Consider the following 25,492-nt stretch of genomic DNA (forward strand, 5'->3'; position numbering starts at 1 on the left):
AGTTTTATTCTTAACAGGTATGTTAAGAGGTATTCATATTTGTTTCCTTTTGTGGTTTTAATGACAATTTGTAAAGAATGTAATACTGTTATGTATATGCTAAATATTGGTAAATACTAATTTCTATCATACGTAGACTTGTTTTGCAATGAGATATATTTTTACTTATAATACCAATTTAGGCTGGGTGCAGTGGCTCATGCCTGCATTCCCAACACTTTGGGAGGCCAAGGCAAACGGATCACGAGGTCAGGAGATCAAGACCATCTGGCCAACATGCTGAAACCCCATCTCTACTAAATATACAAAAATTACCTGGGCGTGGTGGCGCCCGCCTGTAATCCCAGCTACTGTAATCCCAGCTACTTGGGAGGCTGAGGCAGGAGAATTGCCTCAATCGCAAGGCGGAGGTTGCAGTGAGCCGAGTTCGCACCACTGCAGTCCAGCCTGGCAACAGAGCAAGACTCCGTCTCAAAAAAAAAAAAAAAAAAAAAAAAAATTTAGGCTGAGTGTGGTGGCTCACGCCTGTAATCCCAGCACTTTGGGAGGCCGAGGCAGGTGGCTCTCTTAAGGTCAGGAGTTTGAGACCAGCCTGGCCAACATGGTGAAACCGTCTTTACTAAAAATACAAAAATTAGCCAGGCATGGTGGCGCACGCATGCCAGTAATCCCACCTACTTGGGAGGCTGAGGCGTAAGAATTGCTTGAACCCTGTTGATGGAGGTTGCAGTGAGCAGAGATCGCACCACTGCACTCCAGCCTGGGCAAGAGTGAGACTATGTCTCAAAATAAATAAATAAATAAAATAAAATGTTGCTGGTATTACATCAAACTTACTCTGGATAAATTTTCCAGTAGGGCTTCTGAAATTGCTTTGGCAAAACCAAAACAGTTTATCAATACACCAAGGACATTAGTAGTTTTAATGCAACTACAGTATTGAATACTTTTTTTTTTTTTGAGACGGAGTCTCGTTCTGTCGCCCAGGCTGGAGTGCAGTGGCCAGATCTCAGCTCACTGCAAGCTCCGCCTCCCGGGTTTACGCCATTCTCCTGCCTCAGCCTCCCGAGTAGCTGGGACTACAGGCGCCTGCCACTTCGCCCGGCTAGTTTTTTGTATTTTTTTTTAGTAGAGACGGGTTTTCACTGTGTTAGCCAGGATGGTCTCGATCTCCTGACCTCGTGAGCCGCTCGTCTCGGCCTCCCAAAGTGCTGGGATTACAGGCTTGAGCCACCGCGCCTGGCCCCTGAATACTTTTTTAATGGGAGAAAAATTCTAGCAGAACCTGCTACTCCAAGCGCATTAGGTAGTTTTTTTAGGCAACTATAGTATTAAAGAAGAGTTTTATTGGAAGAAGAACCACTGTCAGAGCTTGCTGCTCCAGACCACTGTTTTTTTTTTTTTTTTTTTTTTTAATAGAAGAGACTGGTAAAAATGATGCAGGGGCTGAATGAAAGCCAACTCTGCTCCAGTGGTTTTCTGAGTTGAGCATGTATCAGTTACCTGAAACGCTTGTTAAAACATCACTAGGCTCCACCCTGTCTATTCAATAAGTTTGTTGTGGGACATAAGAAGTTGCATTTTATTAAGTTCCCCGGTGATGCTGCTGTTCTACTATAGGAACCACACTTGAAGAACTAGTTCTATAATTCAGCTCTATGTTGTTGCTAAAATAAAAGAAAAAGTCAACGAAGATTTACAAAGAGCTGCTGAAAAATGGAGTAACAGTGTATGGGACTTCACATCAGTTCTCCTTATTGTGATTGTTAGTTTGATCCCTCTTGTTCTTTTGTTGTAAACATTTTCTATAATTAGGAAATGCCATTTAAGAGTGAGAGAGGTATATATCTGTGAGCCATTGTGTTTGGTGTTTTACAAGAACTTTACCATACTTGTGTGTATTCCATTCTGTATAGTTTAAAACTGATTCACGATTTGCAGGCTTTTTATCAGATCACACAAAAAAAATCAGCCTTAAGCATTTGCTTGGTAAAATTTCTTGAGATTAGGTTTATAATACAACTATCTGTAATGTATCTCTTCTTTGAGCTTGTGGGCCATGCAGTTCATTAACTAGATGAATACATTGTGGACAGCATCCTTGCTACCCTTCTCTACTCACAAAGAACCACGATACACTGGAATGTTTTTCTCTGGAATCCTCTTTCTACTCTTGTATTAAAATTTTCCCCCACTTAATGATTATGTTCAAAATAAACTACATCATTACTTCCTGTCTTTTCTTCTGTTATACTATATTTGGAATGTAGATGTACTTGGGAAAGTCAGACTAGATCAAAGTTACTACTCTTAAGTTTTGAAAATTAGTGTTTTAGAAGAAACTCATTCATGTTTGCAACTTCTTTATCTGTTTAGTGTTGAAAGATGGACAAAAGGAATCCTTGCCATGTTTCACATTTAATAAGATTTTTCCACTTTAATGCATAAAACCCTTTGAAATCATTGTCAACCAGGAAAATTCATGTTAGAAAAAATTGGAATGAGAGCTAATATTCTATATTCAGAACATTTGAGAAGGCATTTTTGACTATTACAAAAGTTTATTTAACAAAAAGTCTAATATGAAAATGTATATGACCTAATTTTTACATCATAGTAAAACAGGCCCTATGGAGAGAGGACATGGGTTTCTCTGCTGAACAGCCATTATTTATACTCGTTCCAAGGCTTCTAACATGATGATACTATTTCCTCGTATTACCTAAGAAAGAGAAAAATAAATTTGAAAAGAACTCATGTAACAACGTAACTATGATGATTTAAGAATTTTCACCAAATCATTAATGGTTTTTCAATACTGCATGTCAGTGTGTTTTGTAAAGCTTTGTTCAAGCCACAGGGTCACCAAACAACTCTAAGCCCTTTGTAAGACCGATATCTTCTAGATTTAAGGCTAACAATTAGCTTTGTGAGATTCTAATGCCAAGTCTCCAATGACTAATTTCACCTTTCTTTTTTTTTTTTTGAGTCAGAGTCTCACTCTGTTGCCCAGGCTAGTGTAGTGGCACAATCTTGGTTCACTGCAGCCTCTGTCACCCAGGTTCAAGCGATTCTCCTGCCTTAGCCTCCCAAGTAGCTAGGATTACAGGAGCCCCTCCACCACACCCAGCTAATTTTTGTATTTTTAGTAGAGACAGGGTTTCACCATGTTGGCCAGGCTGGTCTCAAACTCCTGACCTCAAGTGATCTGCTCACCCAGTCTCACAAAGTGCTGGGATTACAGGTGTGAGCTATCGCACCTGGCCCTAATTTCTTCTTTTAAAATGCAGGACTCTAAATGCCCATCCCTGACTCTATGGGATCCAAAAATTAATGAGTAAAATATGTACAGTAGAGTATGTTAGGTACAGTTTGGAGGTATAAGATCATTTAGGGAACAAACCAGGATGGGAAATTGTGAAAGGCATGCTTTATGAAAATGACATTTTACCTGGGTCTTGGAAATTGGGTAGAATTTTGAAAAGGAGATTTTAGGAAATTCTAGACAGAACTGAGATGAAGACAAAGTATAAGAGGATAAAGAAGTAATCTAATTTGAATGCAGTAAAAAGTTCATGAAGACAATCAGGAAACAAAGATAGTTGGCACTCAATCTTGGAAAGCTTCAAATGCCAATCTTAGTGTTTGGAGGACATCAGAAACTAACAATGAGCCAGTGAGAGTTTCACATTTGGGGGAATGACATTCATAAGTGTCCTGGCAACAAGATATATAAATACACCAAAGTTTGAAAAGGACAGAACCTAGACGCAGAGAGGTTATTAAAAAAGGGCCCTAGGAGAATAGTGCTTGACCTAGTAGATAAGCCATAAATGAAGGTAAGAATACTTATCAGGGGGTGCAGTGTCTCACGCCTGTAATCCCAGCACTTTGGGATGCCAAGGCGGGTGGATCACCTGAGGTCAGGAGTTCAAGACTAGCCTGACCAACATGGAGAAACCCCCATCTCTACTAAAAATACAAAATTAGCTGGGTGTGGTGGCACATGCCTGTAATCCCAGCTACTCAGGAGGCTGAGGCAGGAGGATCACTTGAACCCGGGAGGTGGAGGTTGTGGTGAGCCAAGATAGTACCGCTGCACTCCAGCCTGGGCAACAAAAGCAAAACTGTCTTTTGTCAAAAAAAAACAAAACAAAAACAAACAGAGTATAGATGAATCAGCTGGTAAATGAATTCAAGAGGGGTAGAAAAATAAGTGAAACTGGAAGGCTAGGGGACTAAAAACAAGAAGTCCCTAATAAACCATAGATCGTAATAATCGATAGATCACCATTCAGTCAAGTAGAATTGGATAGGTGAATGGAGGGGTATAGGAGGAAAAGGATAGGTAATGTAATAATTTTGAGGTGTTTATTAGAAATGAAGGCATTCTAAAAAGATTCAAACTGGAGCTATGCTTATAGGCACCTAGAGTAAAAGTAGTTGTAACTTGTTCTTTTCTCCCCAGATCATGCTTGTTTTATTTACACATACACTGTGATTTATTGTGTTCTCCATGCAAATGTAAATTTTATGAGGCCAGGGGCTTTGGTGCAAAACCCTAGTGCCTAAAATAGTAGCAAGCACACAGAGGGCTCAAGTACCTGGTAAATATGAATCAAAGAACTCACATGTGAATACAGCAGCTGACAGAATAGAAGGGAACACAATTGGTAGGAAAAGTGTCTTGGAACCTGGCAGCCAATTATCAGCAATAAGTATGATAAGGTAGTAAAGAGCAGATTTAAAAGAGAATGGCTAGGCACGGTGGCTCACGCCTGTAATCCCAGCACTTGGGGAGGCCCAGGTGGGCAGATAGCTTGAGCCCAGGAGTTTGACACCAGCCTGGGCAACACGGTAAAACCCTGTCTCTACAAAAAATACAAAAATTATTTGAGGGTGGTGGTGCACACCTCTGTTCCAGCTACTCTGGAGGCTGAGGTGGGAGGATCAACTTAGCCCAGGGAGGTTGAGACCACAGTAAACCAAGCTCCATGCTACTGCACTCTGGCTTCAGTGACAGAGTGAGACCTTGTCTCAAGCCAACAACAAAAACCAGTAAGAATACAGCTCCCCTCCATTTTTTTGAGACTGGGACTAGCTATGCTGACCAGACTGCAGTGCAGTGGCTATTCACAGGCACAATCACTGCATACCGCATCCTCAAATTTCTAGGCTCAAGTGGTTCTCCTGCCTCAGCCTCTTGAGTAGCTGGGACTACAGGTGCACATCACCGTGCCCAGAATAAGCTAGGAGTAGAAACATGCTTACCTAGTTATCAGAATTTTATTTTAATTATTATTATTATTATTTTGAGACAGGGTCTTGCTCTGTCAACCCAAGCTGGAATGCAGTGGTTCTATCACAGCTAACTGCAGCCTTGACCTCCTGGGCTCAAGTGATCCTCCCACTTCAGCCTCTCAAGTAGCTGGGACCAGAGGCATGAGCCATCAAGCTGGGCTAATTTTTAAATTTTCTGTAGAGACAGGGTCTCACCATGTTGCCCAGGCTGATCTCAAACTCCTAGTCTCAAGTGATCCTCCTGCCTTGGCCTCCCAAAGTGCTGGATTACAGGTGTGAGCCACTGCACCTGGCCAGTTATCAGACTTTTAAATTCCCTATTTTTTTTTTTTTTTGGGCAACAGATGTTGAACATCACATCTCACTGACCAAAGCAAGAAGTTAGTCTTCCTGCTTACCTCCCTGCTAAATTTACACACTTGTCTTGTCAGATATTATTTAGAAAATAAGGTTAGATGGAGAACTTTGTCCCATCTTATCTGTGGTCCAAAAATATTAAATGTATAATCCCAGAAACAGACAATCCGTAAGTTTTACATTGCATGCTGTTCTGAGCAGTGTGATGATACTGTCCCTGGACGTGGATTATCCTTTGTCTAGCATCTCCATGCTGCCCATTAATCAGTTATCTCAGTTCTGATTGTTGTGCTATCAAAGGATTACCTGTGTTCAAGTAACCCTTATTTCACTTAATAATAGCCTGAAAGTATAAGAGCAGTGATGCTGGCAATATAGATATGCCAAAGAGAAGCTGTAAAGTGCTTCCTTTAAGTGAAAAGGTACAAGTTCTTGACTTAATAAGAAAAAGAATCATATGTTGAGACTGCTAAGATTTATGGTAAGGACGAATCTTCTATCTGTGAGATTGTGAAGCAGTAAAAAGAAATTCATGCTGGCCAGGGGTGGTGGCTCATGCCTGTAATCCCAGCACTTTGGGAGGCCAAGGCAGGTGGATCATGCGGTCAGGAGTTTGAGACTAGCCTGGCCAACATACTGAAACCCTGTCTCTACTAAAAATACAAACATTAGCTGGGTGTGGTGGTGTGTGCCTATAGTCCCAGCTACTTGGGAAGCTGAAGCAGGACAATCGCTTGAACCCAGGAGGCGGAGTTGCAGTCAGCTGAGACCACACCTTTGCACTCCAGCCTGGGTAACAGAGTGAGACTCTGTCACACACACACATACAAATTTGTGCAAAGGGTTCACTACTATCTGTGGTTTCTGGTACCTACGATAAAGGAGGCCTACTGTAGTGCTCTTCCTCTTTGCCACTGTGTTTGAGGCCTAATTCTCCAAATCAAACTTGAACCATCAGGTCCAGAATTACATACTGCTCCTTTTGTTGTGCTTCAATGATGCTACAGAAGCACAACTCTAGCAAGAGTGCCTGAATTATGTAATATAATAAAATGTAAGATAGAGGCGATGCCACTGACAACTCTGGGGATGTCTCAGAAAATAGTTGAGATTTATCATTAGGTAATGATCCAGCTGACAGGTTAAAAACAAACAAACTCCTGAAAACACACACATATCCTTTTTATTTTTGAGACAGGATCTCGCTTTGTCACACAGACTGGAGTGCAGTGGTGTGATCTCAGCTCACTGCAGCTTCGACTTCCTGGGTTCAGGTGATCTTCCTGCCTCAGCCTCCTGAGTAGCTGGGACTACAGGTGCACACCACCATGCCCAGCTAATTTTCTAAATTTTTTGTAGAGATGAGGTCTCACTGTGTTGCCCAAGCTGATCTTGAACTCCTGGGCTCAAGTGATCCTCCTGCTTCAGCCTCTCAAACTGCTGGCATTATAGATGTGAGCCACTGTGCCCAGCCAATACACACATTAACTGCAATAAAACAGTATTAAGTAATTTCAATGGCCTCAATGGATCACTGACTTGGACAAGGTAATATTGAAACCAACTGTCCTTTGTCAAACTTCTAACAAAACGAACAAAATCTTTTTTTTTTTTGAGACGGAGTCTCCCTCTGCTACCCAGGCTGGAGTGCAGTGGCCGGGTCTCAGCTCACTGCAAGCTCCGCCTCCTGGGTTTACGCCATTCTCCTGCCTCAGCCTCCCAAGTAGCTGGGACTACAGGCGCCCGCCACCTCGCCCGGCTAGTTTTTTGTATTTTTTAGTAGAGACGGGGTTTCCCCGTGTTAGCCAGGATGGTCTCGATCTCCTGACCTCGTGATCCGCCCGTCTCGGCCTCCCAAAGTGCTGGGATTACAGGCTTGAGCCACCGCGCCCAGCCAAAACGAACAAAATCTTAACCTATGTGTTTCCCTTCTTCCAACTTTAGAAAAGTCAAAAAGTTAATCTCTGTTCTTGCCTTTTATTTTATTATATATTTTATTTTATTTTATTTTTTGAGACCGGAGTCTCGCTCTGTCGCCCAGGCTGGAGTGCAGTGGCCGGATCTCAGCTCACTGCAAGCTCCGCCTCCCGGGTTTACGCCATTCTCCTGCCTCAGCCTTCCAAGTAGCTGGGACTACAGGTGCCCGCCACCACGCCCAGCTAGTTTTTTGTATTTTTTAGTAGAGATGGGGTTTCACTGTGTTAGCCAGGATGGTCTCGATCTCCTGACCTCGTGATCCGCCCGTCTCGGCCTCCCAAAAGTGCTGGGATTACAGGCTTGAGCCACCGCGCCCGGCCTGTTCTTGCCTTTAAAAATTTTTTTTATTAAAGAAGACTGATGTATTATTATTTCTTTTTCAAAGTGAAGACTCAGCAGCAAGAATCATTGTCTGTTGATGAAAACTTTTTTTTTCTTTGGCTGGGGGTTGGGGGGGTGTGTGTCACATAAACCTCAGAGATGGAACAGGAGGCTGCCCAACACACTAAGTAGGTAATCATTACTTAAATGACTTGGGATGGCAGTGCTTTCAACTAATTTCTGTGCAAAGGAAATTAAGTCCATCAAGTTTTGGGGGAAAATTGACAGACGGATGCTCTATTCCTTCTCTGATAAAATTCCAATGAGCAGTGTGTTATATAATTCTCTAATCTTCTCAAAGCAGAATTGACAATTAGGATTCCTTCCTGAATCCTTTTCAGCAAATTTGTTGCAAGGAACTAAAAACCGAATCCACCTTCTATTAGAATGAAAATTTATTTGTCAAAATAAGGGCTTAGAGGAAAATCTTGGGGTATCTAGAAAGTGTTTTTACAAGGACTTGTCTACTAATGATGCTGGCAACCTTATTCAACAGAAGCTCACAAGCGAATATACCTGAAAGACAAGTCAATTTACAAGGAACTTGGGGGTACACTGTGGTATCTGGAGACTCTAAACTGTTTTTTCAGTCATGACTATTGATTTGCTTTTCAAAATACAGTAATGAAAAAGTATCTGAAATAAGTATCCAAAAAAAGTATCTGAAATAAGTATCTGAAAAAAGTATCTGAAATAAGTAATAACACAAACCTTGGAAAGAATGGTATGTAGGCCGGGCGCGGTGGCTCAAGCCTGTAATCCCAGCACTTTGGGAGACCGAGACGGGCGGATCACGAGGTCAGGAGATCGAGACCATCCTGGCTAACATGGCGAAACCCCGTCTCTACTAAAAAATACAAAAAAAAACCTAGCCAGGCGAGGTGGCGGGCGCCTGTAGTCCCAGCTACTTGGGAGGCTGAGGCAGGAGAATGGCGTAAACCTGGGAGGTGGAGCTTGCAGTGAGCTGAGATCCGGCCACTGCACTCCAGCCTGGGCGACAGAGCGAGACTCCGTCTCAAAAAAAAAAAAAAAAAGGTATGTAAAAAAATTAAACAGGCAGAGATGTCAAAATAGGTCTATCTTCAACTGTACTGCTCAAACTTAAAAATCAAGGTTAATAAATCAAGGTTAATAATTAGCAACTCTTAACACTCCTTGGAGGTCTTTATGCTTAATAATTTGCTAAAAGTAAGTTGTCCTTTTTGGCTCACCTTTTTCAATAACTGGGTTTACCACTTTATTAGGTATGTTGTCCTGTGTTAGACAAAGAAGGACTCAAAGTGGGGGTATCAAAACTCTTCTTCAGTAATCACTAAAACTACAGCCCAATGAATATAGGAATGTTTAATGCTATGAGGGCTCAGTATGTGCTTTTTAATTTTTTCCTGCTTTTTCTCTCATGTGAATAACTGTCACTGTGATTATCCCTTGTAACGTTTACCTTGGCTACCTTAAAATTTTGGGTATGTTAAACCAGAAAACCCAGGTTAACGAAGTATACAAGTAAAATCAGAAAGTGTTATCTGTGAACTGGCAGATCTGCATTAGGCATTAGCAGAAATGCAAAACCTTAATTAAGTTCTGCCCCACACCTACTGAAGTAGAATCTTCATTTTAACAAGATTCCCTGGGGATTCATATATACGTTAAGGTTTCAGAACTCCTGCTCTAATGAAGGACCAACTATGAGCCTCTATTGTAGAATAAAGCTCAAAAAGGGTTTCCAACAGCTATTTCAAGCCCTAAGACCTTAGGTTCTGTATAGTTGAGATACTACCTACAGGGAACCAAGATATTACCACTCTGAGTAACTGCCATATGTTCAACTAAAAACGAGATGGAAAGTCTAATCTTGCCTTTTATTTGCCATTTCTGGGGGTTACTAACTAGGAAAGTTAATACACATTCCAAAAGAAAAGTGAAACATCCAAGAGAAATCTTGTATCTTTAACTTACCACCATTCCAATATTGTTTTGTTGCCCACTAGTCGCCATCTCCACACATTCATCTATCACAAGGTTCATAAAGGGATCAAATCCCCGCAATATTCCTTGGACATGTCTGCCACCATTTAATTTCACTATTAAAAAGGGAAAAAGACGTTTTAGATAAACTGTCCATTAGCTACCAAGCATTCACTAGAAATCAGGTGGGATAAAACACAAGTATTTGAGATGTTTGACCCACTATCCTTACTGTATGCCAAGAACTGGGTTAAACATTTTTGTATTTACTTCCACATTTTAATTTATAAGAATCCTAAAAAGTAGTATTATCCTTATAGGACAGAACTAAACTTTAGAGCTTTTTTAAATTTTTTATAAAGATGGGGGCTCCCTATGTTGCCCAGGCTGGTCTCCAACTCCTGAGCTCAAGGGATCCTTCTGCTTTGGCTTCCCAAAGTGCTGGGATTACAGGTGTAAGCCACCATGCCCAAGCTTTTAAGTAACTGGGTTCATGGTTATACAGCTACTGTATGGTAGAAGTGAGACTCAAGCTGAAGGCTGCTTACTTCTAACACTCACGGTTTTTTTCCCCTACATATATTTCAAGTACTGTGTGGGTCAGATGTTTAGATAAATTGAACAAATCTGTTATTCCTACACATTCCCAAGAAACAAAATAATTGTTCCTTGTCTAAGCCCTTTGTAGCTTGTTTAAAGAAAAAAGGTTGATAAATCCTGTTAATTTTGCCAGAGTGAAGAAAGGCTTATATAAGATAAAGTCTGAAATGCTGTTAAATTCATTAAATATCAGAAATTAGGTAAATAAAATTGTCAAGTTAGGATTAAGTAATCTGTTTAATTAATGGATGTGAATTAGAGGTCCTGTGTGCTTTAAATTTTTATAAAGTTGCTCCAAACATATTGCTAAGACGCACGTAAAAAGCAATTGAATGATTTAAAAAAACTCCAAAACAACAACAAACTTACATGATAACTTCTTGTCCATAAATCTGAAAAAGGAAAAGGGTAAAGATTATATAACCAATTAAAAAAATTTAAGCATAAACAAGTACATAAATAGGTATAGTTACGATAATTTGCTAAAATTTATACAATGGGAATAATGAAATTTAAAATAGTAAAAATACTGTATTGCTGTAAAGAGTGAGGCAGTAGGGCGAGGTAGCTCATGCCTGTAATCCCAGCACTTTAGGAGGCTGAGGTGGGTGGGCTGCTTGAGCTCAGGAGTTGAGACCATCCTGGGCAACATGGTGAAACCCCATCTCCACCAAAAATACAAAAATTAGCTGGGGGTGGTGCCACGTGCCTATGGTTCCAGCTACTTGGGAGGCTGAGGTCGGAGAATCACTGGAGCCTGCGAAGTTGAGGCTGCAGTGAGCCATGAATGCGCCACTGCACTCCAGCTTGGGCAATAGAGTGAAACCTTGTCTCAGGTTAAAAAAAAAAAAAAAAAAAAAAAGAAAGGGGGCATAAAGGGTTACCTAAATTAGACATTCTACGACGCAAAGTAACTTGGGAAGAGGAAAGACAATAAAAATGAAATATATTTAAACTATATTAATCTACATTAAGTATACTAATGTGAATTACGAAAACATTCTTATTGTTCAATACTATGTTGTTTCATTGACCGAAGTTTTTTTTTTTTTTTTTAAAGAGATGGAGTCTCACTATGTTCCCAACCTGGTCTTGAATTCCTGGCCTCAAAAAAATGCTCCCCCTCAGCCTCCCAAAGTGCTGCTGGGATTACACAGGCATGAGCTACCACATCTGGTCTCACTGACCTAATTTTCAATGATTGGATTTTATAGTCATAATAGAAAAACAAAGACTTGCCTACATTTGGTTATTTCCAAAACTAAGTTGTAAAGACAGCAAACAGTAATCAAATCATATCCAATTCAACAAGTATTTTATATGAGATAAACTGTTCATTTAATATTAAAGCATCAAGCATAAATGTTCAGGGTAGTCTTCAACATTTTACTTTAGTATAATAAATGCACATTTGAAACTTCAGGCCGGGCGCGGTGGCTCAAGCCTGTAATCCCAGCACTTTGGGAGGCCGAGACAGGTGGATCACGAGGTCAGGAGATCGAGACCATCCTGGCTAACACGGTGAAACCCCATCTCTACTAAAAATGCAAAAAAATTAGGCGGGCGTGGCGGCGAGCACTTGTAGTCCCAGCTACTTGGGAGGCTGAGGCAGGAGAATGGTGTGAACCCGGGAGGCGGAGCTTGCAGTGAGCCGAGATCGCGCCTGGGCGACTGAGCAAGACTCCGTCTCAAAAAAAAAAAAAAAAGAAACTTCAAACAATATGAATTAAAATTCTATTTTAGTGGAATATGAGAATACTAAGCCGTGCAGTCAAACCAGTTTTTAACCTCTTCCATTTATAGGCCAGAAAACATGAAATTTCATTCAAATTTTAAAATATAAAAAAATGGAAAAAAAAAGTTTAGTATATGGGCCATGAAGTGGGACACTTAGTCAATTTTAACGTATAGGATTATCACGGGAGAATGTAAATATAAAACAAGGAGCATGACTGAAGGAGGGAGTAGATACATTTACAAGTAAAAATATATTTATGGGCCACGTGCAGTGGCTCACACCTGTAATCCCAGCACTTTGGGAGGCTGAGACAGGTGGATCACCTGAGGTCGGGAGTTCAAGACCAGCCTGACGAACATGGAGAAATCCCGTCTCTACTAAAAAAAAAAAAAAAAAAAAAAAAAAAAAAATTAGCCGGGTGTGGTGGTGCATGCCTGTAATCCCAGCTACTCGGGAGGCTGAGGCAGGAGAATTGCTTGAACCTGGGAGGCAACGGTTGTGGTAAGCCGAGATTGCGCCATTGCACTCCAGTCTGGGAAATAAGAGCGAAACTCTATCTAAAAAAAAAAAAAAAAAAAAAATATATATATATATATATACACACACACATATTTATGAAGTATGATGAACAAAACTATTTTAATAAGATACATAAAACATATCAAATATAACACAAGATCTTATACAATCTTTTTTTTTTTTTTTGTTGAGACAAGAGTCTCGCTCTGTCGCCCAGGCTGGAGTGCAGTGGCCGGATCTCAGCTCACTGCAAGCTCCGCCTCCCGGGTTTACGCCATTCTCCTGCCTCAGCCTCCCGAGTAGCTGGGACTACAGGCGCCCGCCACCTCGCTCGGCTAGTTTTTTGTATTTTTAGTAGAGACGGGGTTTCACCGTGTTAGCCAGGATGGTCTCCATCTCCTGACCTCGTGATCCGCCCGTCTCGGCCTCCCAAAGTGCTGGGATTACAGGCTTGAGCCACCGCGCCCGGCCTACAATCTTTACAACCACTTTGAATGCAATTATGGTTTTTACAGATGGAGAACTAGGCTTGGAAAAGCTAAATCAATTTTTCGAAGTCACACAGCAAGTGAGAGCAAACAGAAATAGTTCAGTTTGACTGGAGAAGGGAACATGTGAGTATTAGCAGCTGTAAGGTTTGGCGTTTGAATGCTGGCTTAAGTATAGATTCAATTTTGCATACTGTGATAAAATATTAAAGATGTCACTGGCAAGACCACTGTGGCAGCGAATTTTAAGAAGTGGAAGGAAGAATTCAGTTAAGCCAGTGTATCTCAACTTCTGCAATAATGACATTTGGGACCAGGTAATTTTGTATTGTTGGGGGCAGTCGAATAACAGTAGGATGTTTAGCAGCATCCCTGGTGTCTACTCACTAGAAGCCGGTAACACCAGAGTCCTTACCCCCCTTTTAAGAACCCCTGAGTTACGCTAAGCCAGAAGGAGGGCATAATGGTGTAAAAGAAGATGCTATCTTTGAGAAAGCAAAGGAAGAAAAAATTTGAAAGTCATTTTGGCGGCAGATCTCACGGGATTTCACAATTCATGAAACCTATGGATGAGAAGAGAAAGGTATTAAAACTAGCTTCCTTCTCTGAAATTTTCAAAAACTATGTTATGAATCACAAATAAAGTCTTAGATTACAAGTAGAGAATGATCCTTTTGTTTAAAAAAAAAAAAAATCACCATTTCACCAGTCCCTGATGATACTTACATCACCAACTCACCAATAAAATAACTTTCATATAAAAAGAATAATTTTCACAATAATTTCTGACTAACTTCTATTTTTCTAACGTTGGGCTATGTTTTAATAATTCCTTAACAGACCTAACTAAAATATACATGAAAGTAGTTTTCATACAAAAGATGGCTTTGATACAAATGCACCTTTAAATGCAAAACTATTATTATTATTTGAAACAGTTTTGCTCTTGTTGCCTAGGCTGGAGGGCAATGACTCACTGCAACCTCCACTTCTCGGGTTCAAGCGATTCTCCTGCCTCAGCCTCCCGAGTAGCTGAGACTACAGGCGCATGCCACTATTCCTGGCTAATTTTTTGTATTTTTAGTAGAGACGGGGGTTCACCATGTTGGCCAGGCTGGTCTCGAACTCCTGACCTCAGGTGATCCACCCACCTTGGCCTCCCAAAGTGCTGGGATTACAGGCGTGAGTCACCGCCCCTGGCCACAAAATTATTAAGTAGGAACTTTTCCTTATGTCTGACTTCCATGGGCCTGGTAATAAATGAACTATACACAAAGCCAACCACATGCTACACCAGAAAAAATTGATTCCTGTAAAAATTTTGCATCCTTTGTGCAATCCAATTAACACATGTAGAATTCCAGCATCAGGGAGTACAAGCAAAACAGAAACGTACTGATGCAACGTACTGATGAGGAAACACGTAAGCTGTTAAGTCCAGTCAAAAAGTATTTGAGGAGTTTAAAGTTTTACGTTGAGTCCTACCTAAATTAAGGCTCTCCTCCTTAAAGTTGTTTGTCTTTACTGGGTGTGTAAAAAAAACTTCAAAAAATTAGCCTTCTCTGATTAGAAAAAAATTAATGTTCTAAAAAAATAAAAAAGAAATGAATGTTCTTACATAGTTTCAGTATCAGAGCAAGATAACACATGACATTCAAGCTTAATGTAAAAATAGGCAAGAAAAAAGAATGAAGTTTCTAAGTAAAAGCTCAAAGAAACACCTACAAACACATTCTCTAAGGCTAAAGTGGCTTTTGGATTCCAATGCCTCACGTAGTTTTAGAAACCCTTCCCTTCCATCCCCTCCTTAGTTCCTTTAGAGAATTTTCTCCTCTAGCCGTCTATCTAGAACATGATGCTATTAGAGATGTTCAACAAAAGATGGCATTGGAGATCTTCAAGGAACGAGGGACAGCGCCGGGTGACCAGGGGCCGGAGCGCGGGACAGAGAGACTAGTCGGCCAGAAGGAGGTGCGGTGGCTGCCGGCGGTAACCACGCCGACGCGCGAGCTCGGCGCGGGCTTCACGTCTCATGCGCCGGAGCCTGGCCGGACCCGAAGAAGAAATAAGGTGAAGCGGCTCAAGCCATTCAGCTTGAAACACCAAGGGACTCGGGGGACGCAAAGAAGCGACCACTTCGGTTTGGCTCTCACACATACTTACTTTTTCAACTCGGGAGGGTGAGCTTTGCTCATGGCGTATACTCAGCTGGCTCACAGACGCCTTGGAACGGAATGCACGGCTTCCCTCAGGCTCCCGCGGTAGGCCCGGCGTCTTGCGTTTGGCGTCATCGACCTAGTTAGCCAATCGATTGTTGGCAGTTTTTAACACTTCACCTCGCGATATCTGAGCGCCTCGGTCATCGCTGAGCTTCCGGTTGCGTCGTCAGCGATTGGCCAGGACAGAGGGGTGGGCCCTCTAGGCACCTTTCTAAATTCGGTTTTCCTTGTGCAAAATTGAGATAACCGGTATTCTGATGATAGGGTATCCGTGTTCTTGTCTATGGAACAGCCAAAACAAAACAAAACAAAACAAAAAAAAAAAAAAAAAAAAAAGCCGGGCGCCGTAAATCCCAGAACTTTGGATCTCTTGAGCCCAGGAGTTCGAGACCAGCTTGGGCAACATAGCGAGACCCCCTCCTCTATTTAAAAAATAAAATTGAAATATTAAGATAACAGTCCCCTCTCTAACTTCTGGGCAAACCCGGCAAATCCCGCATGTCTGTGGATCGTATCGCTTGTTTTCTTCATATATACCAATATACCAAATAATGTTCCCTGGAGGAATGGGCCTCTATATTTCTTTTTTTTTTTTTTTTTTGAGACAGTCTCGCTCTGTCCCCCAGGCTGGAGTGCAGTGGCTCGGTCTCGGCTCACTGCAAGCTCCGCCTCCTGAGTTCCACGCCATTCTCCTGCCTCAGCCTCCTGAGTAGCTGGGACTACAGGCACACGCCGCCACACCCGGCTAATTTTTTGTATTTTTAGTAAAAATGGGGTTTTACTTTGTTAGCAAGGATGGTCTGGATCTCCTGACCTCGTGATCCGCCCGCCTCGGCCTTCCAAAGTGCCAGGATTACAGGCGTGAGACACCCGCGCCCGGCCGGGCCTCTATATTTCTTTGGCAGGTATCCTACAACATTCTGTCAGACCAAGTAGGGTTCCGGTAACATGCAAATTAGCAGCCTCTGCACCATTGGAGAGTAAGGTGACTGGGCCTGTCTCCAAGAATTTCAATCTATTTCCGACTGACGGGTCTTGCAAAAAAAAGTTTTTTGTTGTTTTGAGATGAGGTCTTGCTCTGTCACCCAGGCTGGGGTGCATGGTGTGATCATGGCTCACTGCAACCTCGAACCCCTGGCCTCAATCAATCCTCCCACCTCAGCCTCCTGAGTTATTTAGACTACAGGTGCAAGCCACTGTACCCAGCTAATTGTTTTTTTTTTTTGTAGAGACGACGTCTTGCTTTGTTGCCCAGGCTGTTCTCAAATTCCTGGCCTTAAGAGATCCGCCTGCCTCCAGCTCCCAGAGTGCTGAGATTACAGGCATGAGCCAGCATGCCTGGCAGTTCTGCAATTTTTCAAACACTACCTCCAGAACTCACTGATGTGCCATTGCCCCGTATATAAAACGTGAAGTGCAGCACACAAACATTCTCTAATACAAGGTATTCCTTTTTCATGTCAAGATGTGTAAAAAGTGGCCTCGGACTTGTTCCCAGTTATGTTACCCCAAAATAGGAGAATGCACGGATTATAGAAGACTAAACCAAAATAGAACGCCGTGTTCATTTTAAATAGGGGATGGTTCTCAAAAATTCAGCTAATTCCTGATATTCTGGAATGGCTCTATTTAAATACCAATGATAGTAAAGACTTCAACTCATCACATATTTAGCACTCTCTTAGTACTCAAAATCCTAGACATTCTATTTTTTTCTAGCAGGGTCATAGCTTTGTACCTTTACTACCACTTGCTATTAGTGTTTAGTTGAAGCTAGAGACTGACATAGATAATGAATTTCTCTTTTTAGCCTCATAGATAGTTTCTTTTCTACATTAATGAACTTCAAGTCACAATGTCCTAGTCTCCTCTCAAAGTTTTTCCCATTTACAATGAACCAGTTCTGAATCTGAACCATAACAACTAATTTCTACTCTTCTGGACATTTTAAACTCATTTAACCTTTTAAAAGGAGAAGCATCCTGAGAAAGTTATATATTCACTGCCCAGATATAAGGAAAGAAAACACAATAGTGGGGAGAAAATTAAACCTTATTTATTTTTAAAACCAAACCACTAAGAAAATATGTCACAGCCTAGAAACAGCAAACGGACAGGCTATAATTTCAAGTAATAAGTTGGTGAAAATACAACGAAGTTGCTATCAAAACAATAAGTTGCCACGCCAGGGCAGGAACACTGCCAGCTGCACAAGCCCCAGGCAAAAATGGTATTTGGTAATGGGGGCTGCCTCTCCTTTGCTCTAAGGGAGTCAGCTCATCCTAGCCCAAGTTGCTTACTTTTTCTCCCTTGAATTCCTGTTGTCGGGGGTTTGTCTCAATTGGGCTCTGTTAATTCAGGGGGCTAAGTAGGCAATGCTAGGTTTAGGCTTTCATTCCATCTGTTCTAATAAAACCAGGTTTTTCCAAATCCAGTACTTCATTACTCTGTTATAATCAAGTAGCCAACTGCTCCTCTTTTACTGTTCATTCCTAGATACTAGTATGTATCACAGTCAAAACCCCCTTCTCTTCAAGGGAGAAGTGTTACTGCAAGATTGTCCTGTCATTTTGCTACACACAGCCTCAGGGGCCATCAGCCAGTAATTCTGCTTCCCATAATTAGTGTGTCATCACCTCTCATGTTTCTGCACGGTCTCCAGGCTGAAAGATGCAGCGTGTAATAATTTTAAGAAACATACATCCACATCTTGATGACCAGAAATGGGGATCCACAAGGAACCTTTCAAAGTTCTTATCCAAACTAGTCTCCCTCCCAATTCCACATCTTAAGATCAACCTGTATGTCCTTGTATAAATTACCCAAAACCAACAAAACAAAGACCCAGAAAACTTTCTTTCCCTTCTAAGTTAGTGACCTCATTGATTTTGTTTCACAGCTTATGGAAAATGGTGTGGTGACACTTCTGGCAAACAGGATGTTGGCAACAAAGAGAAAATATGTCTCCTCAGACTCCACCAACTCTAACCTGCCAGCCTGTTAGTACCTGTGCAGTAAGAAGAGTCTGGTACCTTGGAAGGCTCTGGCTTGTTACAGGGGAGAGCCTTATTGCCAGGACAAGCGCTGGCCACAGGAAATAATAAGCTCTAAAACTCTCCTGTAATCTCTCTGACCTGATTTAGCACCACTTTTTTCCATTTCATTTTTTTTAGGACTGAAACATAAAATAAGCAGTGTCCAGAGGCAAGTGACATATGCCTTACACTTGTGGCCATCCTTCATTTCTTCATTTGTAAACCTTGCTTAAAAGACTAAAGTTCCCAATTCCTTATAAAAAATATATTCTTGCCCTTAGCCCCGATGGCCACTGGCAAAGACTTTTATTTCCCAATGGATAAGAGAGCCTCCTTCATCTTTTTGGTCATAGTTGGGATGAGGTGCATGTGGTCATCCACACACTTGGTCACACAACTGTCCAGCTGCTGCTTCACCTGAAGCTCCTTACTCCCAGCATCTATTGAATCTTTGGCTTTGTCGTTGCAATGCATGGTGCACCGGGCCAGGCGGTCCTGTGGCAAGAAGGAAGAAGGCAGAAAAAGCTGAGTAAGGCCTCCATCTACTTACTGTGTGCTCATTATGTGTTAGGCCCTGTGGTACAGGTTTAATATGTATTATCTTGGTCAATTAAAGGGACACGGTAGTGTGATTGGCCAAGTTTTTTTTTTTTTTTTTTTTTTTTTTTTTTTTTTTTTTTTTTTTGAGACAGAGTCTCACTTTGTTGCCCAGGCTGGAGTGCTGCGCTGCAGTGGCACAATTATGGCTTACTGCAGACTCAACGTCCGAGGCTAACACTATCTTTCCACCTCCACTCTCAAGTAGCTAGGACCACAGGCACATGCCGCCACTCCTGGCTAATATTTTCTTAGAAATTATTTTTGTAGAGATGGGATTTCCCTATGTTGCCCAGGCTGGTTTCGAACTCCTGGGCTCAAGTGATCCTCCCTCCTCGGCCTCCCAAAATGTTGGGATTATAGGTGTGAGCCTCTGTGTTTGGCTTTCCGAGACTGTCTTGACTCAAACAGAAGATGGCACCAGGAGGGCTCAAACTATTCCTAGAAAGCAGGTGAATGACAGAATAAATTGTACAGAACATTCTTCCAGGAAATGAGAGGTCCCTAGAGGTTATTGTAAGACTTACAAACATCTTCTTTTTTTGTTTTTTAATGGAGTTTCGCTCTTGTTGCCTGAGCAGGAGTGCAATGGCATGATCTCGGCTCACCACAACCTCCGCCTCCCAGGTTCAAGTGATTCTCCTGCCTCAGCCTCCTGAGTAGGTGGGATTACAGGCATGCGCCACCATGCCCAGCTAATTTTGTATTTTTAGTAGAGAGGGGGTTTCTTTATGTTGGTCAGGCGGGTTTCAAACGCTTGACCTCAGGTGATCCGCCTGCCTCGGCCTCCCAAAGTGCTGGAATTACAGGTGTGAGCCACCACGCCCGGTCTAAAGTCTGTTCTTTCTACAGGAAAACATTCAATTCAACAAATATTTATTGAGCATCTACTACGTGCCAGGCACTCTTTTAATGTTAGGGAATATAGCAGTGAGTAAAACAAAGTTCTTACCCTTACAGAACTTATATTCCAGTGAGAGGAAAGAGACAAAGTAAATGGAGATGTTGAGGAATTAGTTGGATATGTGAATGTGGAGTTTATGAGTGAGGTCTGGCCTATAGATATAAATGCAGGAGCTGTCAGCACAGAGATTATATTTACAGCTATGAGGCTAGAGGAGACTAGAGAAGTAGTCAGAAAGGAGAAAAGAAACAAGGACAGCCCTGGGCACTCTGATGCTCAGAGGCTGGAGCGGGGAAGAGATAGCAAAGGAGGGCAAGAAAGGGAGGCTAAGGAAGGAGGCAGAAAACAAGGCGAGTGAGACATCCTGGTGACCAACTGAATAAAGTGCTTTAAGAAGGAGAGGGATCCATTGTGTCAATGATGCAGACAGAGTAAGATGAAGACTGAGAAATGACCCCCGGATTCGGCCCCATGGAGGTGAGTGGCCGGAGCGGTTCTGGCCCAGTGAAGAGTGAAAGTCCACTTGGAGAGGACTAAAAAGATAATGCAAGGAGAGTTATAGAGCAATCCAAGAATCAAATTTTCAAAGACCCCATCTATAAAATTAGCTGTCAAAAAGAACACAAAGAAACCCTTTGGGGTTCCATGATCTTGAAGAAGTTATTCCTTCATAATGGCAGTAACTTTGAAGTTTTGAATGGAAAAATGTAAAGATGTATTACATTAGGTATAAGTTTTCCATGTGGATGGAACCTCAGGCTATGAAAGGCTGGCTTGGAAGTAGGTTTGCTTCCCCCAGGTTCCAGAAAAATATACTTAGAAGATGGGAGTAAAATGAAGTTGTGGATACTCTTTGCTCCAGAGAAGGAAAGAGGGAGCTCTTTTAGTAACCTCAGAGGGGCTTGTGAGCCAGAAATCAGTGAGTCAACAGTAATAATGATTCACATAAATGACTGCTCCATAGTGACAGAGGGGCGGCCCTCTGGGTATAGCAAGTAGGGGCAGTCCTGGGTGGGTGTATAAGTCCACAAAATGGTGGAAGGGTGTTATTCTAATCTTTACCTTTTCAAGGCTATCCTACCTTTCTAGAGATTCTGCTGTTTTAAAAATAAATTAATATGTTTTAGGAAACTTTATTTATTTTTATTTTATTTTATTTTTTGAGACAGAGTCTCTGTCGCCTAGCTGGAGTGCAGTGGTGCAATTTCAGCTCACTGCAAGCTCCGCCTCCCAGGTTCATGCCATTCTCCTGCCTCAGCCTCCCGAGTAGCTGGGACTACAGGTGCCCGCCACCATGCCCGGCCAATGTTTTGTATTTTTAGTAGAGATGGGGTTTCACTGTATTAGCCAGGATGGTCTGTATCTCCTGACCTCGTGATCCGCCCTCCTCAGCCTCCCAAAGTGCTGGGATTACAGGCGTGAGCCACCGTGCCCGGCCATTATTTTTTTTTTTTTTGAGACAGAGTTTCACTCGTGTTGTCCAGGCTAGAGTGCAAGGGAACGTGATCTTGGCTCACTGCAACCTGCGCCTTCTGGTTTCAAGCGATTCTCCTGCCTCAGCCTCCCGAGTAGCTTGGGATTACAGGCACCCACCACCATGCCCAGATAATTTCTGTAGTTTTAGTAGAGACGGGGTTTCACCATGTTGGCCAGGATGGTCTCGAACTCCCGACCTCGAGATCCACTCGCCTTGGCCTCCCAAAGTGTTGGGATTACAGGCGTGAGCTATGCGCCCAGCCAGGAAACTTTATATTATACAGTATACATACTATATTTGGTGGTTATAGCAAAAGGAACAAACAAACGCTTCCTCCCCAACAAACTGTATAAGGGCTCTGGGTCATGAACTCCCCTGGTAACTCCCCATTACATCATTTCTTTTTTTTTTTTTTTTTTTTTGAGACAGAGTCTCACTGTGTTGCCAGGCTAGAGTGCAGTGGTGTGATCTTGGCTCATTGCAACTCCGCCTCCCAGGTTCAAGAGATTCCCCTGCCTCAGCCTCCCTAGTATCTGAGACTACAGGTGCGTGCCACCACGCCTGGCTAATTTTTTGTATTTTAGTAGAGACAAGGTTTCACCATGTTGGCCAGGATGGTCTTGATCTCTTGCTCTCATGATCCACCGGCCTCAGCCTTCCAAAGGGCTGGAATTACAGGCATGAGCCACTGCATTTGGCCTACATCATTTCTATAGGAAATGATGTTCAACTTAAGGCACTTGACTGCCAAGACTTTTTGCAAAATTTCAAATCCTGTGAAAACTGGTTGGCCATGACTATCACAACTGTTAACAGAACCAAGACACTAAAGCCAAGAGTTTTGAACAAATGCTTGTCATCTCCTGTAAAAGTCTGTATCAAAGACTAGAGTGCTCTGTCTAGGATATTTCTCACCTGGAACTTCTCCAACTCACTGGTGACCAAAGCCTGGGCTTGAGCCAAAGGCACATGGCAGCGCTCGATGCACTGGTGCACCTGCTTCATGGAGGCCTGGCTGTCCTCACAACAGCTGGCGCTGCATCGGAACATGAGACCCTGGGGAGAAAGGGCAGAGAGAGATTAGGTAGGAAAGCCTCTGGGGACACAGATGACTATGGAGCACTACAGGAGTTAGAAGGCCATGTGTATATTTGCACCTCCTTCTCTACCTTCTGCTTTCGCCTTCCCTGAGGATAGATACCAGGACCTTAAAACCACCACTGGGGAAAATTATCCTCAATGTCTAGTGTAGTGTTTCATGGTCTCCTTGCTGCTAGCTCATCGGCACCTGTTGCACCGATGGTTGGGTGACCAGAGGTATGCCCGAGTGGGTGAGGGTAGGGTGGTCTGACGAAGCCAAATTCTGAAAACTAGGTGCTTCTTCCACGGGGTTCAGAGGTCAGCAACCTAGTAATACAAATTCCACCAGAGAGCAGCCAACCTTCTAATCAATGACTCAAGGGGCACTATCTGGGAAACGCATACTCCGTGAGAGAAGCAGGACTGACACACACACAGGCATTGCGGGGCTCAGAGAACAGTGTAGAAACCCGCGCTGTGTGAAGCGGGGTTGGGCGCAAGAGAAGAGGGTATGACCCGGCTATCGGGGAGGCCGGAAGCCCTCGCCTTTCTGGTCTTTCACCTTGGCAGCGCCTCTGCTGGGCCTCGGGCAGCTCACTTGCGGAAGGGGCCGCGTAAGAGGGAAAGGTGGTGGGACAAGCGCCTGCCACCAGGGGCTTCCCACCTGCCGCTGGGGACGCTCCTGCCCCGGGCTGGACGGGGCAGAAAACAGCCTCGCGCATGGCGAGGGCACACAGATTTCATCCGATCCTCCAAAGCTTCCGAAGTCCTGTCCGAGACCGCCGCGGCGACCCCAGGGCCGCCCACACCCGGTCTGCGGGGACGTGGGTTGCTGTGCCAGGCGTCGCGTGGTGGCTGAGAGAAGGGCCCGGAACCCACCCGCTGAGAAGAGGATCCCGGTTCGGCCCCAACCTCGCTACCTGCATCTTCCGGATGTTCTCTCTTTCCAGACTCTTCACCATGGAGTCCACCGCCTCCTGCACCCGCAGCTGCTGCAGCTCCGCCATGGCTACCCTGCGCTGTCCCGCGGCGCTCCGCGCCGGCGCCCATATAGAATCGGCGTACGGGCCCGCCCCCTCACCGCCCTCCGCCGCCCGCCCTTCCCGGGCCCACGCCCCCCACCTGGCGGCCGAACGGAGCCACTGCATGCTGGTGTCTGTGAGCCCACCGTCGTCCTCCCGCCTGGGAACCAGTCACCGGGACACCTGCCCTGCGGTTGCTGCCTGCCTTTCCTCCTCCCCTCCCTTGATCCCTACCTTTACATTCTTTAAAATAATTTAATGTAATTTACATATGGATAAATGCCAGATCTTAGGCGTGCTGCTTGATGAGTTTTAACAAACCCTGTCGGCCGGGCGCGGTGGCTTACGACTGGATTGTAATCCCAGCACTTTGGGAGGCTGAGGCAGGTGGATCACCTGAGCACAGGAGTTTGAGACCAGCCTGGCCAAAATGGCGAAACCCCGTCTCTACTAAAAACACAAAAATTAGCCGGGTGTGGTGGCACATGCCTGTAGTCCCAGCTACTTGGGAGGCTGAGGCAGGAGAATTGCTTGAATCGAGAGGGAGAGGTTGCAGTGAGCCGAAATCACACCATTGCACTCCAGCCTGGGCGACAGTGAGACTCTGTCTCTAAACAACAACAACAAAAACCCAAACTCTGTCTTGTCCCAGTCTCCGTCCTTTCTTCCCCATCTCCCCACCCCTGCCCTCACTGGTCTGCTTCTGTCACTGTAGATTACATTTTCTCTTTCTAGAATGTCATATGTATGTTATTATTCAATAAGTACTCCTTTTCTGTCTGGCTTTTTTTTTTTTTTATAGCATATTGCTAAAAATTGCTTAGCATAATGCTTTTGATATTGAACTGTGTTGTTGGTTATTTTTTGCTGCTAAGTAGTATTTTATTGAATGGACATATCACATTCGTTGTTGTTGTTTTTTGAGACAGGGTCTCATTCTGTCACCCAGGCTGGAGTGCAGTAATGTGGACTCGGCTCATTGCAGCTTCCACCTCCCTGGTTCAAGTGATTCTCATGTCTCAACCTCCTGAGTAACTGGGATTACAGGCATGCACCACCATGCCTGGCTAATTTTTGTATTTTTTTGTAGACACAGGGTTTCACCATATTAGCCAACAGGTCTCCAACTCCTGGGCTCAAGGGATCCACCCACCTCGGCCTCCCAAAATGCTAGGATTGCAGGCATGAGCCACTGGGCCCAGCCTACATTTGTTGATCCATTCCCCTGCTGATGGGTGTTTGGATCTTTTCCAGTTAGTAGCTATTATGAATAAAGTGGTGACTGTGAACATCCTTGACCATTTTTTTTTCTTTTGGAGACGGGATCTTGCTATGTTGTCCAGGCTGGTCTCAAACTCCTGGCCTCTAGCTATCCTCCTGCCTCTGCCTATCAAATGGTTTATGGGCATGCACCACCATGCAGTCCTTGACCAAGTCTTTTGTAGACACATATTTTCTTTTCTTTTGGGTAAATATCTAGAAATGGGATTGTTGGATCACAGGGTAGATGTATGTTTATGCATTTATTTCTAATAAAAAATGAACCTTAGAGAAAAGCAGGGGCTGCAGATCATCAATGAAGCACTATGTGCCAGCAACATGAAACTTTCTGAATTCCTGAAGCAGTTTTATTCGGAATGCCTCACTGTCCCACCCATAACAGTACTGTCCTGTGCATTCATTTATCGAATACGTCAGCTAGGGGTGCGGGTCCAGAGGGTAGCGTCAGTAGAGAAGGGAAACGCACACTCCATGGAGAAGGGGAAGGGGCAGTGTTGGAAGAGGTGTGCTGGAGGAGGTGGCCCAGGCTGGCAAGAAGGGAGTGAGCCATC

General features: G+C 43.4%; 2 protein-coding genes across 4 annotated transcripts; both read right to left on the bottom strand.

Annotated features, from left to right (window-relative positions):
* Positions 1–2,399: 2,399 nt before the first annotated feature.
* SNRPG (small nuclear ribonucleoprotein polypeptide G) lies at positions 2,400–15,626 on the bottom strand. Of its 3 annotated transcripts, XM_010361897.2 has the most exons (5): positions 15,490–15,591; positions 13,742–13,889; positions 10,951–10,973; positions 9,973–10,097; positions 2,411–2,722 (listed from the first exon to the last, which is right to left on the bottom strand). In XM_010361897.2, exons 2-5 carry the CDS (start codon positions 13,786–13,788, stop codon positions 2,672–2,674), a joined length of 246 nt encoding a protein of 81 aa, XP_010360199.1. In that variant the 5' UTR covers positions 13,789–13,889; positions 15,490–15,591; the 3' UTR covers positions 2,411–2,671. The 3 variants fall into 3 exon arrangements, with proteins under 3 accessions (XP_010360201.1, XP_010360199.1, XP_030776832.1); XM_010361899.2 differs by lacking the exon at positions 13,742–13,889 and having other exon boundaries at positions 2,400–2,722; positions 15,490–15,626; XM_030920972.1 differs by lacking the exons at positions 13,742–13,889; positions 15,490–15,591 and adding an exon at positions 13,714–13,736.
* Positions 15,627–17,579: 1,953 nt separating this feature from the next.
* On the bottom strand, positions 17,580–23,829 carry FAM136A (family with sequence similarity 136 member A). The gene is given in 4 exon segments (XM_030920973.1): positions 17,580–19,075; positions 22,474–22,614; positions 23,237–23,464; positions 23,466–23,829. Coding segments are annotated over 4 exon segments (879 nt in total). The 5' UTR covers positions 23,787–23,829; the 3' UTR covers positions 17,580–18,886.
* Between the last annotated feature and the right edge of the window lie 1,663 nt (positions 23,830–25,492).

Source organism: Rhinopithecus roxellana, chromosome 17 (genome assembly GCF_007565055.1).
Source record: "Rhinopithecus roxellana isolate Shanxi Qingling chromosome 17, ASM756505v1, whole genome shotgun sequence".
NCBI lineage: Eukaryota > Metazoa > Chordata > Mammalia > Primates > Cercopithecidae > Rhinopithecus > Rhinopithecus roxellana.

Excerpts from the sequence above, each read along its gene's own strand:
- SNRPG (XM_010361897.2), bottom strand. The coding sequence starts at position 13,788 with ATGCCCTCCTTCTGGCTTAGCGTAACTCAGGGGTTCTTAAAAGGGGG. Across the intron at positions 10,974-13,741 it reads CAGGGGTTCTTAAAAGGGGG|ATTTATGGACAAGAAGTTAT; the intron begins GTAAGGACTCTG and ends TTCCTTTTTCAG. Across the intron at positions 2,723-9,972 it reads AAAACAATATTGGAATGGTG|GTAATACGAGGAAATAGTAT; the intron begins GTAAGTTAAAGA and ends TCTCTTTCTTAG.